Source organism: Doryrhamphus excisus, linkage group LG7 (assembly GCF_037039965.1).
Source record: "Doryrhamphus excisus strain RoL-2023G ecotype Guam linkage group LG7, RoL_Dexc_Guam_v1.1, whole genome shotgun sequence".
NCBI classification, from domain to species: Eukaryota; Metazoa; Chordata; class Actinopteri; order Syngnathiformes; family Syngnathidae; genus Doryrhamphus; species Doryrhamphus excisus.
The window spans coordinates 22795323-22809113 of NC_136363.1; the positions used below are offsets into that span (position 1 = coordinate 22795323).

General features: G+C 47.3%; 1 protein-coding gene across 2 annotated transcripts; it reads left to right on the forward strand.

Moving 5' to 3' along the window:
• Positions 1-812: 812 nt before the first annotated feature.
• slc35g2b (solute carrier family 35 member G2b) lies at positions 813-13775 on the forward strand. 2 transcript variants are annotated; one of them, XM_058060592.2, is made up of 3 exons: positions 813-918; positions 1120-1306; positions 11157-13775. In XM_058060592.2, the coding sequence occupies exon 3, from the start codon at positions 11173-11175 to the stop codon at positions 12403-12405; it is 1233 nt and encodes a 410-aa protein (XP_057916575.1). In that variant the 5' UTR covers positions 813-918; positions 1120-1306; positions 11157-11172; the 3' UTR covers positions 12406-13775. The 2 variants fall into 2 exon arrangements, with proteins under 2 accessions (XP_057916575.1, XP_057916576.1); XM_058060593.2 differs by lacking the exons at positions 813-918; positions 1120-1306 and adding an exon at positions 9294-10321.
• Positions 13776-13791: the final 16 nt, after the last annotated feature.

Below are 13791 nucleotides of genomic sequence, written 5' to 3' on the forward strand. Positions count from 1 at the left end.
CCGTAACATGTTATTAAATAATGTAAGATTCGATGATTATTACTATGCTCCTTTTGTACGCATTTTCTCTTTGATGCTAGAAAGCTAGCTATGTTTGCTCGGCGACTGCTTAGCAACAGTCCCCCCACAGGCTAAGCCTATCGATGCCAGAGTGTCTGATCGCACACCTATCAAACGCATTGCTGTTCGATTTTCCCGGCATCTTTACTTATTCTCTTTTCCTTGATTGAGCCTTGCCTCAGATTGGCTCGCTTGCTAGCTAACTTCCGCCTAGCTTCCGATCTTCGGACACCGAATGCGACTTTTTACCGCAGTGATATTATATTTCACAATATATTTATATTTGACTATTATAAAAGGAAAGCAACAGGCGTAGTTCAAAGCTCGGGAAAAGCTGGCTATCACATTCACGGAGTACGTCCGAACTCAGCAGTAGTAGTCATCCATTATCACTTTTTAGTGTCATTTCTCCTGTCTTGTTGTCATCATAATAATGTATTTTTTAATAACATACATAGTCTCATAGCGTGCCCATCTTAATGATAGTGTTCACCTCCGACGAGGTGGCATTTGTCCACGTCATGTGTTTCATTATTTGTAATGGCTTGTAGGGCAAAATCTTCCTTTTATGTACGGTGTGTCCTGATGCTCTGGTGGGTGCAATACTTGTTTTAGACGCAAGGGGGCGACAATCACTTTAGAATGGAATGGCTATAGTAGAGGAGGCTGGACTAAAATCAGGTAAGAGAAGTATATATTTAGTTATTCTAAATATCATACATTTTTGAATATGAGTTCCCACAGACACATTTCTGAACAGAGATCCAAGAAGACTCCCCTGCTTTTCAGGCTGGCTTGGAACCGTTTTTCACTTCATCCTCTCCACTGGAAACACCAGACCACACCAGTATGATGACGGTAACACTAGAAATATACTTTGAATATTTGAGCTGTTTCCCATGCATACGTCAATTTAAATGTACAATAGATTTAAAAAATAACTTGCTCAATAGAATTAAAAAATATTTATTTATTATAATAATATAAACAAAATAATATGTAAATAATATTAATCACGTTGTTTCTTTATTATAATTTCTATTTTGTGGCCACTTTCAGATTCGCTGTCAGGCTCCCAAAGATCTTCTTTGGAGGAATCCAGCCTCCAGGAAAGCGAGCCGGGTGGAGTTTTGGAGTCGGCTAACGAGGAGGACAATGTTGGGGAAGCTGCGGGCATCCCGGATGGCGCGGCGGAGTCGCTGCAACTCGCTCAGCCTGTCATGGACTCTTGACGCAAAGAGGATTCGTGAGTAGTGGTCTTCACGTAAAGGAATACACACCAGAATTGCCTTTTTATTGAAGGAATTCAGGAATTCTGGAGAGCACTTGCTCCAACTTTTCCAAGGAAAACTTTGTCTGCTTTGCCAGCTGCTGGAATGCCTAGAAATACCTAATTCATATCTTGATGGAAGATGATAGCCTTCAGTGTGTCAGTGGATTAATATATGCAATAGGCAGGGACACTTGATTGGTATGTTGGTTATAAAATACCACTTTTGGACAGCAGGGGTCAGCAAAACATCTTTTTCTTGCTGGCTTGGAACAAGACTGCTTTAAAGTGCATGTAGTAAAAACATGTCCCTTATTTATGACACGGCATCTCAACCATTTCTTTGCAATGTAGCACGAGGTCATGTGTGAGTTTTAGCGGAACAGTGTTCCTATGCTCATCGTGTGTGCAGTCATTTGAGATGATGGGTGATCATGTGATCTGCTGGTTCCTCCCTTTGCCTCTCTTGCCTGATGAGAGGCAGATGATGAAATCCAGTAGTAAGATGCCAACATGTCTTCATTATTTAGCAGGGCACCCCTCAGGGGAGACGGGGGGGGGGATGGGCATCAGAAGAGAGACAGAGAGAGAGAGAGGGTAGGAAGCTGACATGGATGCTTTCTAATATTGACGCTGCACATGTTCCCCTTGCATGTTTTGTATTTCTATTATTCTAACTCAACCTGACCCGAGGCTCGCCAGGCTAACGCTAGCAGCTGCGTGACAGGAAGGAAGTGATGAGGCAAAGGCAGCCACCTCTGGAACGCCATCATGCCCTCCATCCCTTCCTCCCGCTCACTATCTGTCTTTTCCATTTCTTGTGAGAGCCTTTTCCAAGGAAAACGGTGACTCACGTGTACCCGCTTGTCATCTCGGCTTCATTTCAGCTCACAGACACCAGCATCACGCCGCCTGCCGCCTGCCGCCTGCCGCTGCGGCGTGACAAATTGTGGATTAGATCAACAAGCATCCGTGGGAGAACGAGGGGGATGACACGTGCAGGGAACAGATTAGAAACGGGAGAAAGATCTCACAGCTCCTGGTGGCGGAAGTCAGCAGGATCTTCTGACATTGTACAAGCGGAATAAGAAGTTAAGCATGTTTCTTTTAAAAAAAACTTTAATGCTTCTCGAAGATTTGAGTTCAAGGCTACTTCCTGGTTCATGGGGAATGATGGAAGATGTTAGGGATGGTGGACGGGGCTCATCCATTTCCCTAACCCTTCATCCCAAACCCTAATCCTATAACTCGAACCTTAAATCCCAAACCCTATCCTGTGTCAGGAATCCCAATAGCAGGGAGTTCCCTGAAGCAGATGTTGAGATGATGGCTTAGGCGGTACAACATATTCCTATTGTTTACTGCCTTGTTTCCTCTTCCTGTTTGTGTGGTTCTTTGTGCTGAGTGTGTGACATATTTGCCACGACATCGCCGCCTCAGCCCAGGCTTGCTTCTTACCCGATGGGGGAGGGTTGGGGGCTGGGGGGGTCAGCTGTCTGTTAGAGTTAACCTCATTGTGTTGCCAATCTCCACCCTGCAGGGTGAATGCCTTTACAGTATATACTGTACATACGTGCAGTAGTACATGTACATGCTAGTGCCTCCACAGTATATACTGTACATACGTGCAGTAGTACATGTACTGTACTATTATACTCTGTAGCATCGTTCCCATATAACCACACGCTGACTTCATCCCAGTGAGGTAGAGATGGACGCCTATGGACGTCACGTATTTGCTCAGGGCCGACCCGTGCGTCATCATTGAAGACCTCTTTGGGCATTGGGGGGGCTGAGGCTGCTATAAAGTTGTTATCAGGTGGGGACAGGCAACAACGGCTGAGCAATGCAAACACCCTCCACCCCCAGTTTTTTTGTTGTTTGAAATCACCTTGCAGAGCGTTGGCCCCCGTTGGCCCCCGTTGGCCCCCGTTGGCTAGAACGGCAGGACCGTATTCGAGGCCTTTTCAAATTTATAAAGGCACCAACTTTATTGACTCAGCCGGAGGCAAACACAGCAGCAGGTGGAGCCGCCCCCCCCACCCATGTTTGCACTTCCACTGAGAGATGGAGAGTGATGGGGGCGGGCTCATCAATTAGCACCGCCACCATCATCACATCTGTCTGTGTGTGTAATGAAAAGTTTCCACTGCGGTCCCTTTGTGGCTCCGCCCCCACACTGGCAAACAGGCAGACGGAAGGCAAGAATTTAGCCGCTGTGCAGGGGGGGGGCTTTGCGGGGGCTTTGACTGCTGATCAGGTTAATGAATGGGTTGTCTTAAGGCAGGCCTGTCCAAAGTGCAGCACACAGCTCTTTTTTTATTGCCCCCCCTTAATAAACCCATAGTAGCCATGCTATCCATGCCCCCCAGTATATACTACACTGTATATAATACTGTAGAGATGGTGAATACAAGGAAGTAACAGCGTGCAAAGAATATAGAAACCGTGTCAACAACCAAGTAGTGGTAGTAATTGTATGTATTGTTGTAACATAGCTTTTAGGAGTGTTGTGAGGCAGGCGGGGGGGGGGGGGGGGAAGCAACATAGTAAGAGTAGTAAAACGCCTCTTCTTCATCCTCCATCATTATCAGCACATTAGTGCTTCCTAATGTGCCGTCTGTTAAACAGAAGCGGTGACCAGTGCTTCCCTTGATGGTCTGTCCCCGTGGCAACCACCCATCCCCATGTAGGACCATAATTACCTGGCGCCGCCAGACGCCGTGGAAAGGATAGATAGATTCAGCGACACGTTGTGTGTGGATGTGAAGCTTTGCGGCGAGGGCGACGGCATCTCGGTGGTGGGCGTGGCCGCTTTAGCGTGCCCCGAGGTTAGTCAGCTGGCAGATGCTCCCCACTGCTGTCACCGCTTTTCATGCAACGTGCAATTTTCCATACGCATGCAAAGTAGCACATTGACATGATGTAACCGTGGCCTTACTTACTGCTTTCCCAGAAAGGAAGCCATGAATTAATGATGGCTGTTTGCTGGGAGACTACGGCCTATTATTACTCTAAAGATATTGAAATGCAGTACAACTGAGTACTGTGTGGAATTCTGGTTACTGCATGAAGTCAGCCATGGCAAGAGTGAAAAAAGCTTCTCCCCTTCCGTGTGGAAGTGGTCAATTTTAGCCTTCCTAAGTTTACAATAAAGACATTTGTAAACAAAGAATAGGAGTCTAAATGTGACTCTAGGGGTGTTATTTCATGTCTACAGTGCTCTAATAATTTAGTAAGTCATAAGCAGGTTTTGTATGCTCTAATTACCAAAATATTCCATTCATTAAAATTGAATCCTACATCACGGAAGTTCATTTATCACGGTCAGGTCTGGAACCAATGAACCGCCATAAACGAGGGACGACGTGTTCAATAGTGCTGGAATCGCACCTTTAGTCGCCCGCGTTGTGGCCAAACTCTTGAGGTTCCAAACGCATTTGAAACGATTACTCCATCGTTACGCCGCCATTTCCTGTCCTCGGGTCCGCCGACCTGCAGGCGACCTTTGGAGGAGTGGAAATGAATCAATTGATGTGAAAGAAAAACTCAGCAGCATCCACGGCTTCTCGATTATTGATCTTTGTGTCCTAAGCGTCCCTACATCTCATTCTTGGCTCTTCCCGCTTTGATGCGAGGATGGAAGCATGCACTTATTCCCGCTAGACTTCCCTGCCAGGGGGCGGGGTCTAGATGGCGTCATTGCATAAGTGGCCGTGACGCAAAACATGAAAAGCAAGACATTCTTTATTGTTTTTCAAATCTCATCGTTTGAGAAAGAGTATCAGAGAGGTTTGGAAATACTCCCTACGGATCCCTCCTGCTACGTGTTCTTATCGTGTAATGATGCCATGGACTGTACTGTACACATTAGAGTGTGTTTATGAACAAGGGCCAACAGGAGGGGCCCGACCCAATAATAATACAACGTTTTCATTTCCTGGATCTAATATGACGCTGACGCCAAACCACATGCTAATGTCCGGAAGCGACCATGCATGAAATAGCACCATCTCTTCTAGCGACTGCACTGATTGATTTTTCTATGTTGTCATATTTCTTTGTCTTGCTGTGGTCATGATGCGGCTCAGACGGCCATCACAGGCTTTTATCTTCCTCTGCTGGATTCAGCGTGGACACAGCAGCCTTTTATCTGCCTTCTGATTCAATAACAAAATGACTGTAATGTCATCTCCGCCGCACACACACACACACACACACAGAGCAGGCACACAGAAGGTAACGTGTGGGTTTGTTGTGTGGTGAGATGACATTTGAAGGATTAGCTAGCATGTGCTCTGCAGGTAACAGCCAGAGGCAAGATAACAATGTTGCTGTGAGGAACGTGACGTAGTAAGCTGCTTAATTCTCAGCCTGGCTTCCTGCACGTTAACCCCAGTGAGTCAGCGACACATCCAGCAACGCCTTGTATGTTAGCACGTATGGGTGATATGTTCCCCTCCAAATGACACCGAATCCCTGCGTTTTTTTACCCCTACAATGCCAGGCTTTGCCGTGACACCAAACGGATGTATGCCGCTAGATGCTAGTGTTTGATCTACAGAGGTAGCTTGGGGAGGGAAAGGACATTTCCATCATTAGCCTCGGTGAAACAAACTTTGACTTTTGTGTCTCATAATTTCCAAACATTGTTGATTGTTACGGGTGTGGTCTTCAATCTGTGCAACACTCGGGAAAAAACTGGGCATTTCCTTGGCTCCATGTAAGGATATACTGACGTAGCCTTGAGGGGAGTTTTCAAGGGGCTACCTGGCATGCTTTGCGGGCGCTTAGTAAATAACAGACTGTGGTGTGTGTTGTTAGCGATAAGTGCTAGCTGCTCCCATAGGATGGTAGCTCATTGTTGCATTGCATTAACGTGCCTGTCATGTGTTATCATGGCGGGCCGAATGTATGTGAAGTCTTTATTTACATATGTACTTGAAAATGATATATTTAAGCATATTTTCTATGATAATGGAATGTTTGAGCATGAAGATGTAAGTAATGTATTCATTGTGATTGGATGAGGATCCTATTTATTATTCTTACTAATCCCAAAATAGCTCAGTATTAGCTCATATTTTATTGATGCTGTGCGCTGGTGAAGATGATGCTGTTCAATTTCCTCGTTGACTGTGTGACATGACTGACAGGTGGCCTATGGAGTCGTGTAATTATTGATCCAGATTGATGAATGGATGTTATTGGTTAGGTAAGATGCTGTTAGCAGATAGGCGGCGCTCGCTGCAAGCGTGTGTGCACGTCATCGCTTGACGTGCACACGCGTGCGTCATCCACTCGGGACCCCTTCATCCAGACACAAAGCACATAAAGCTGTGCAGCCAAACAGAGACGGGAATAAAACGTCAGCATGACCTGATTGCTGCATGTGGGGCTGCTATGTTGCTCGCTAGGCGGGACATGCGTCCCCTTGAGAGCTTGCATTTGGGAGACTGTGCCTTCTGCCAGCCCTGTTGACAGCTGTTGACAGACACCCCCCCCCCCCCCCCCCAAAAAAAAAACACACCCCAGTAGAGAGGCAATATGACACGCTGTAAAAAACAAGCACCACTTCATCACAGCCTCTACTGTCCTCTGAAAGCAGCCTTGTGGGGCACCAGCACTTGTGCCCCAAGTCCAAAGTTTGACATTAAACATTTTCCAATTATAGAAAGGCTCGATTGCGTGGCGCTAACTTGGCTAGCTCATCTCTCTGCAAGTTCTGAACTTCTGTTTCCATCAGTAATTCCTCGCAGGCTTGGTTGCCAGGTCTTTTCACTGCTTTTCACTCCCTTCTTCAGCCAGCAAACCTGCTGGCTTTGATTGGCCTGCTACCAAGTAGCGCTCCTTGGCTTCCGTATCAAGCTAATGATATCACGGCCTTGCTAGCGTGGACGCTCTATTCCACCTTTCCACGCCTTTCTGTCAAGGCCTGACGGCAAGCGCTCAATTCATTTAAAAGCTTGCCATGCTCTGTTTTTTCTTGCACGTGCACCAAGACGTGCACGCTGTACAGCTAATCAATAAGCGGGAACGGTCGGCTATTGATTGCTTGAATTCAGCTGCTCAGCCGTTCCTCGTGTTGCATGTATGAGCTCAGCATGTCCTTCCTGCACTTTGTACTTCTTCCCATCATGTCTTCCAACCGGGCTCCATCTGTTTCACATGCACACGCACACATGCACACACACGGGGACATGCTATCCCATACCGCTACCGCATACCGCTTAGAAAAATATATTGATAGCGGTTCATTGGTTCCAGACTCAACCACGCTTTCTGCCATATAGGATTTGTTGTTAATAAATGGAATATTTTGGTAGGCAGAGCATAGAAAACCTTTTTAGGACTTTAATATTATTAGAGCACTGTACACATGAAATAACACCCCTATGATCATCTTAATGCTCGTATTATTCCTTGTTTACAGCACATTCCAACTCTTATGCTGCAGGGACTCCAGGCGGCCGCTAGCTCGCCAGCTTTCAAGATAGCAAGCTAATAATAGACCATGGTCTACCACCCAAAAGCCATCAATCATTCATTTCTGAAAGAGTGATGATTGAACCACATATCAGGAGGGACGACTGTAAGCCTTCTTTTAGGAGGGTCTGCTGGTTTGTCTGAAAAGTATGAAAAGGTGGGTGCCGTGTTTTGATGGATATTTCATTGGAGGGAGCCGAGTCATGTGACGTGTGTGACAGACAGGTGTGACACCTCCTCTGCATGTGTTGGCATCTTCATTCACAGCAGAGAGACGTCTCCTACAGCCACTTGTAGTCACGGCTCTGAGAATAAGGCTTGAATAAACGTCAGGATAACAAAGCTTTCATGCGTTTATGTAACATGACGCTAGCGGTTATTATTATTATTATTATTTTGCCCACGTTCCTGCAGCCCCTCGTGTGTACTTCAGGCCTTTTTTGTGTTTGTGTGTTTCTACAGCAACAGCGGCTGGAGTGTTCTCTCTCTCACAATGAGTGTGCTGGTCTTTATTTATTTAGGTTGGCCTTTCGGACATTTTGTACCATCTTTTTATAACGTTTCTCATGTCATTGTAAAACGATGAAGCTTTAATTGGGCCTCGCCATTCACAGGAGGAGGGAAATGAACAAGGTCTTCATCTTTATTTATTGGGAATTATTCCCATCATGAGATATCATGATATCATGATATCATGGCGTGCATTATCAGCTTTTTCATCTGATACTTGATGGGACTCGCATAAAGGTTTCCTAAAAAACATTCAGTTGTTCATGATGGGTTCTTTGCAGTTGTTCCTGCTGCTGTTTTCTGGTTCTATGGTTCTCATCACAGGTTTCCATTGGTACCCTACAAAGCCAAAGAAAAAGCAATACACAGTGGACAACCCACCTTCACTATGTTGGCTTTTTGTCGTGGGGGGTGTACATGGTGGGGGTGAGGCACATGTTTCCATGTTGTCTGTCTCTGCCACGTCGTCCTGCTTGCCTGCATTCGTGTCATTATTAAGATGATCTTGGCCAAGGGCTGCATCCCTTTAATATGATGTCTTTAAGCCCGTCTGCTGTTCTGTTTTTGTGTCAGAGGATATTTAAAGCAGCAAACAAGAAAAAGCTCCAGAGAAGGATTGTAGGAATCCTTGCTCATGCATAATTGAAAAGGTGCCATTTAGGAAGCGCTGATGTGGGATTCATCCGAGTATCTTGGAGTCTTCATCTTCGCCAGACATTTTGGGAAACAGCACGCTTTGCGGGGACGACCCTTCTTTCTGTGTTGGCAGCTCCGTCGAGGCGTGGTCGTGGGGGTTTGGGGTGGAAGATGAACAGGAAGACGCTGGGAGTCCGTGTTTCCTTCCTGTTTTGTTGGTGCTCGGGATTGTTGATCCTGGTCCCGCGTGTTGCGTTCAGTGGCGGCGTGTGACTAAATGATCTACACTTCAGCTGCGTCTTGTTGCGTGCCCCCCAACCCCCGTCAATCTCATTTCACTGCTTCCAAGCTTGCCAACTGCAAGCTATGATAAATTTGCACTTTATACTCTTCCGTCACCACAGCAGCAACGCCTGTCCATCTCCGCCGATAAACATTTTCGCCGCTATTGGTTCTTCTCCTTGGCCGTTATTCTAGTGGCCCTCAAGGCCAGCACCCTCGTTAGATCTTTTTATTGGCACTAATCACAGGATTATCTCAATCACTTCAACACGGGACACTAGAGACGCCATCCGCCGAGGCTGGCTCTTACCCTCTGTTGTCATGACGATGAAACCGGCATCCAAAGAACACCCACTGGTCACTCGCGTCTTCCCATTAGAAACGTCCTTGCTCGTGTCTCCCATCCATTTCTGGTGCAGCAGCTCCGCCAGGGAAGAAGAACACGTAGCAGGAAGGATCACCGCTACCCACTTAGTGACACCCCGTCGTCACGGCACCCCCACCCCAATCTAAAACAACTCAGACTGGGACCTAAAACAAATCAGTGAAATACTGCAAGCAACAGAAGATGGTCTAAGGTCCTTCGTGGTTCTCAACGTCTTTCTTTTGCATTTCTCATTCACACACTAGTCCATTTGCATGATAATATACATTATGATGATTATCCAATACATGCATGTAATAGTGGCAATTATGATAAATACATTCCCAATCTTCCATAATAGTTATGATGATGATGCTGACGGATCAATATTCCTCAAACATGACGTCACGAGCCCTCCTTTTTTGGACCGATGACGTGCACGCGCGTCCAACCAGGTGGCGTCTCGAGGAGTCTCATTTAGCTCCTCCTCCTCGTTTCATCTTCACCGCCGCCAACATCATCATCATCATCAGCAGCAGCAGCAGCAGACCCCACTCCACATCTGCTTCATCCTCCTCATCCTCACGTTGAAGAGGGAAAGAGCCTCGCGCGCACGCCCCCCCGTACGCGCGCGCCCCGCCGGTGGATGCTGAAGATGGAGAAATGACGCCGAATGTTCTCTGGTGACACCACAGCAGCTTCCATCACACCAGGTGAGACACGCTTGCTTCTTGTTCTTCTCCTGGTTCTTCTGGTTCTTCTCCTGGTTCTTCTCCTGGTTCTACTCCTGGTTCTACTCCTGGTTCTCCTCCTGCACGGAGTGAGCAGGAGCTTTCTTTTTTTTTCGGGTCGCTCTATCGAGGCTTCTTTCATTGCTGCACCGCCTTCATGCTGGCCGGTGAAGGCGTCTCCTCGTCATCAATGAACATGTCTTTATTAGCATCATGTCTTCATTAGCATCATGTCTTTATGTGGCATTCTCTGACCATTCCAATGATTCTTAGCTGACTGTTTTACAGCAAGAAGCATGTGTCTGCCCCCTTGTGGGTCGCACCCGTGATTAATGGCGGCTAGAGAAGGCATAAAAAGGGGGGAGGTCTCACTCGTTAACCTTTTCGAGTGTTATTTCATAGAGATGATGCGTTCAACGATGGCCTGCAGTCATGTGTGTGTGTGTGTGCGTGTGTGTGTGTTATGTAATGTCACCCCATCGCACTGAATCAGCCTCACTGTGCTGGCACATACACACTCTACACACAATCTACACACAATCTACACACTCTACATGCACTATGGCAGGGCTGGGGGTGTCCACACTTTGTCAGCCAATGAATGAGTAGTAATATTTTAATATTACTACTCAGTGCTACTAAAATGACTTTATTCTTGTAAAATTGCAACTTTGTTCAAGTTAGCATAAATGTTCTTCTAATTTTATAAATGTATATAAATGTTATTATTTATAAATTGTTATAAGTTCTTCTAATTTCTTATTACATGACGCAGTCTTAATCACAGATGCTTTAATGACAACGATCTCCTCCTCAGGTCAAGCAGAAGCAAGATGGACGTGTCCTCGTCCAAAAAGCGCGTGAAGATTCACCCCAACGCGGTGACGGTCAAGTACGCCACTCACTTCCCCCAGCCGGGAGATGAAGGCTACGACGACGCCCCTTCCTTTGAGGACTTTGGCGCCTTCGCCGAAGCCAGCACGGGAAAGAGGCTGGTGTCGGAGGGCAAAGGCGGGAGGACGTTGTTTGGGACCATGGAGACGCAAGGCAAGCCGCCCGGCCCGCCCAGGGACAAAGGGGTGGGGGGTCAGCTGGCCAGCTTCGGAGAGGCCAACGTGCTGGCCTCCAGGGTGACGTGGATGGCGTTGTTTGGGGCGGCGGTCGCTCACGGCTGCGTGGCCCTGATCACCCGCCTGGCGGCCGACCGCTCCAAGGTGCCCTCCCTGGAGCTGCTCTTCATCCGCTCCGTCATCCAAGTGCTCTCCATCCTGGTGGTCTTCTACCACCACGAGGCGCCCTTTGGGCCCAAAGGCTACCGGCTGCGTCTCTTCTTCTACGGCGTCTGCAACGTCATCTCCATCACCTGCGCCTACACCTCCTTCGCCATCGTGCCCCCCAGCAACGGAACCATCATGTGGCGCGCCTCCACCACCGTCTTCAGCGCCATCCTGGCCTTCCTGCTGCTGGACGAGCGTCTGGGCTACACGGACGTGGTGACGGTGGTGGGCAGCGTCTTCGGCCTGTGCCTGGTCATGGTGCCCAACGTGGCGGACGAGGACAAGTCCAGGCTGGGCTTCTGGAAGGAGGCCTTCGGCTACACCATGACGGTGATGGCCGGCCTGACCGCCGCCCTCTCCATGATCGTCTACAGAGCCATCAAGGAGCGCGTCAGCATGTGGACGGCGCTCTTCACCTTCGGCTGGACGGGCACGGTGTGGGGCGCCTCCACCATGTTCATCATGCAGGAGCCCATCATCCCCCTGGACGGGGAGACGTGGGGCTACCTGATCGGGATCTGCATCTGCTCCACCGTGGCGTTCCTGGGAGTCTACTACGCCCTCAACAAGTTCCACCCGGCCTTAGTGAGCACCGTGCAGCACCTGGAGATCGTGGTGGCCATGTTCCTGCAGCTCATCGTGCTCAGGATGGTCCCCTCCGTCTACGACGTCATCGGCGGCCTGGTCATCATGGTCAGCGTGTTCACTCTCACGGGGCTCAAGCTGTACCGGGTGAGCCGGGCCGTCCGCCAGGATTACCAGGAGATCCTGGACTCGCCCGTCAAATGAGGGGGCCTGGGTCTGTGCGTGTCGTCGTTGTTTACAGTGTTGCTTGCCCGTGCCATGCAGAGAATGTCATGACTTTTGTAATGTCGTGCTGTGGGAAGAGTGCTGTTGTGTAAGCCGTGTCTTCATATCTGTACCTGACCTTTGCCCCCACCCCAAAAAGAGGTTGTGTCAGTCCCCGACAAAGAAAAAAAGGCCCGAGTTTCATGTTGAATCTGGTTTTTACGCCATGGTCTTTACATCATGGCAACATCGGTCAAAGTCTACCTGGTCTAACTCCTCACTCATATCAACACATAACACCTCCATGCTTCATCGTCAGGTCTGGATTCTTCATTTCATTTAGTTTGTGTTCCTGTATATGAATTTATTATGAAATGATTTAGTGTCAAATATGTACTAATATATGATATTTGTATACAGTACAGTGTTTCCCACAGGAATGCAATCTATTTGTGGCGCCATATAGCAACAAAGTTGGCTACTCTGTTCCCTCCTGCTACGTCTTCATATTCTCTGGCTGACCATCTGTGTTAGGAAGCAGAGTTCCGATGCCATCTCCTGTACGGCGTTGGAATGACAAGCGACATTCACAGTCAGTCCTACCATGTGTTGATCAGCCAGGGCCAACTGGTAGCGCCAAAACAATTGGTGGTGGGCCGCCATGATTAAGTGAATGTACGGGACAACACATTTTAAATCTTCTTTTAAATCGTATTTATTATTTAATAAGAGTATTATGTAAGAGTATGAATTGAATTACATCATGTATGTACATTTGTGTATGATCTGGCCAGACAACATGTAGAACAGTTTTTTTTTCCATTGAGGAGGTCAAAGGTCATGATGGTGTTGGACGATGGTGTACTCTATGATATTGACATGCTTGTTTACTTCCCTGTCAGTGTCCCGCGGACGTATTGCCAGTTGATTAGGAACACCATATTGCTTTTCATGTACGTGGGCGCGGCGCACTTCCCAATCTGTCCAGCAGGGGGAGATGACAACCCTTGTTTTGAAATGGCTAAAGACTACCAGAGTATTACTGTTTTCATGATTGTGGTCAATTATGAAGGCAATTAGTGGTTTCTCTCCTGATTGCAACTATGCAGCTGGATACATCATATATAATTAAACACGTGACAACTTCTCATTTTCAGGAGTAATGAATGTTTTTACATGAATACATTCCCAGTTTATCACATTTTGGTTTGAAATATCCATATCCGGATTCAATAACAAACGATCTCGTGTTCATTTGGAATCGATCTGAGGTCACTTTGCATGTTTGCTACTCCACTAAGTGTCCATCGTACAAACAAAAAAAATTAAAATAAACTGGAAAAAACAGACTTTCTCCTTCAAGGGGGCGAATAAATGGATTTGTTG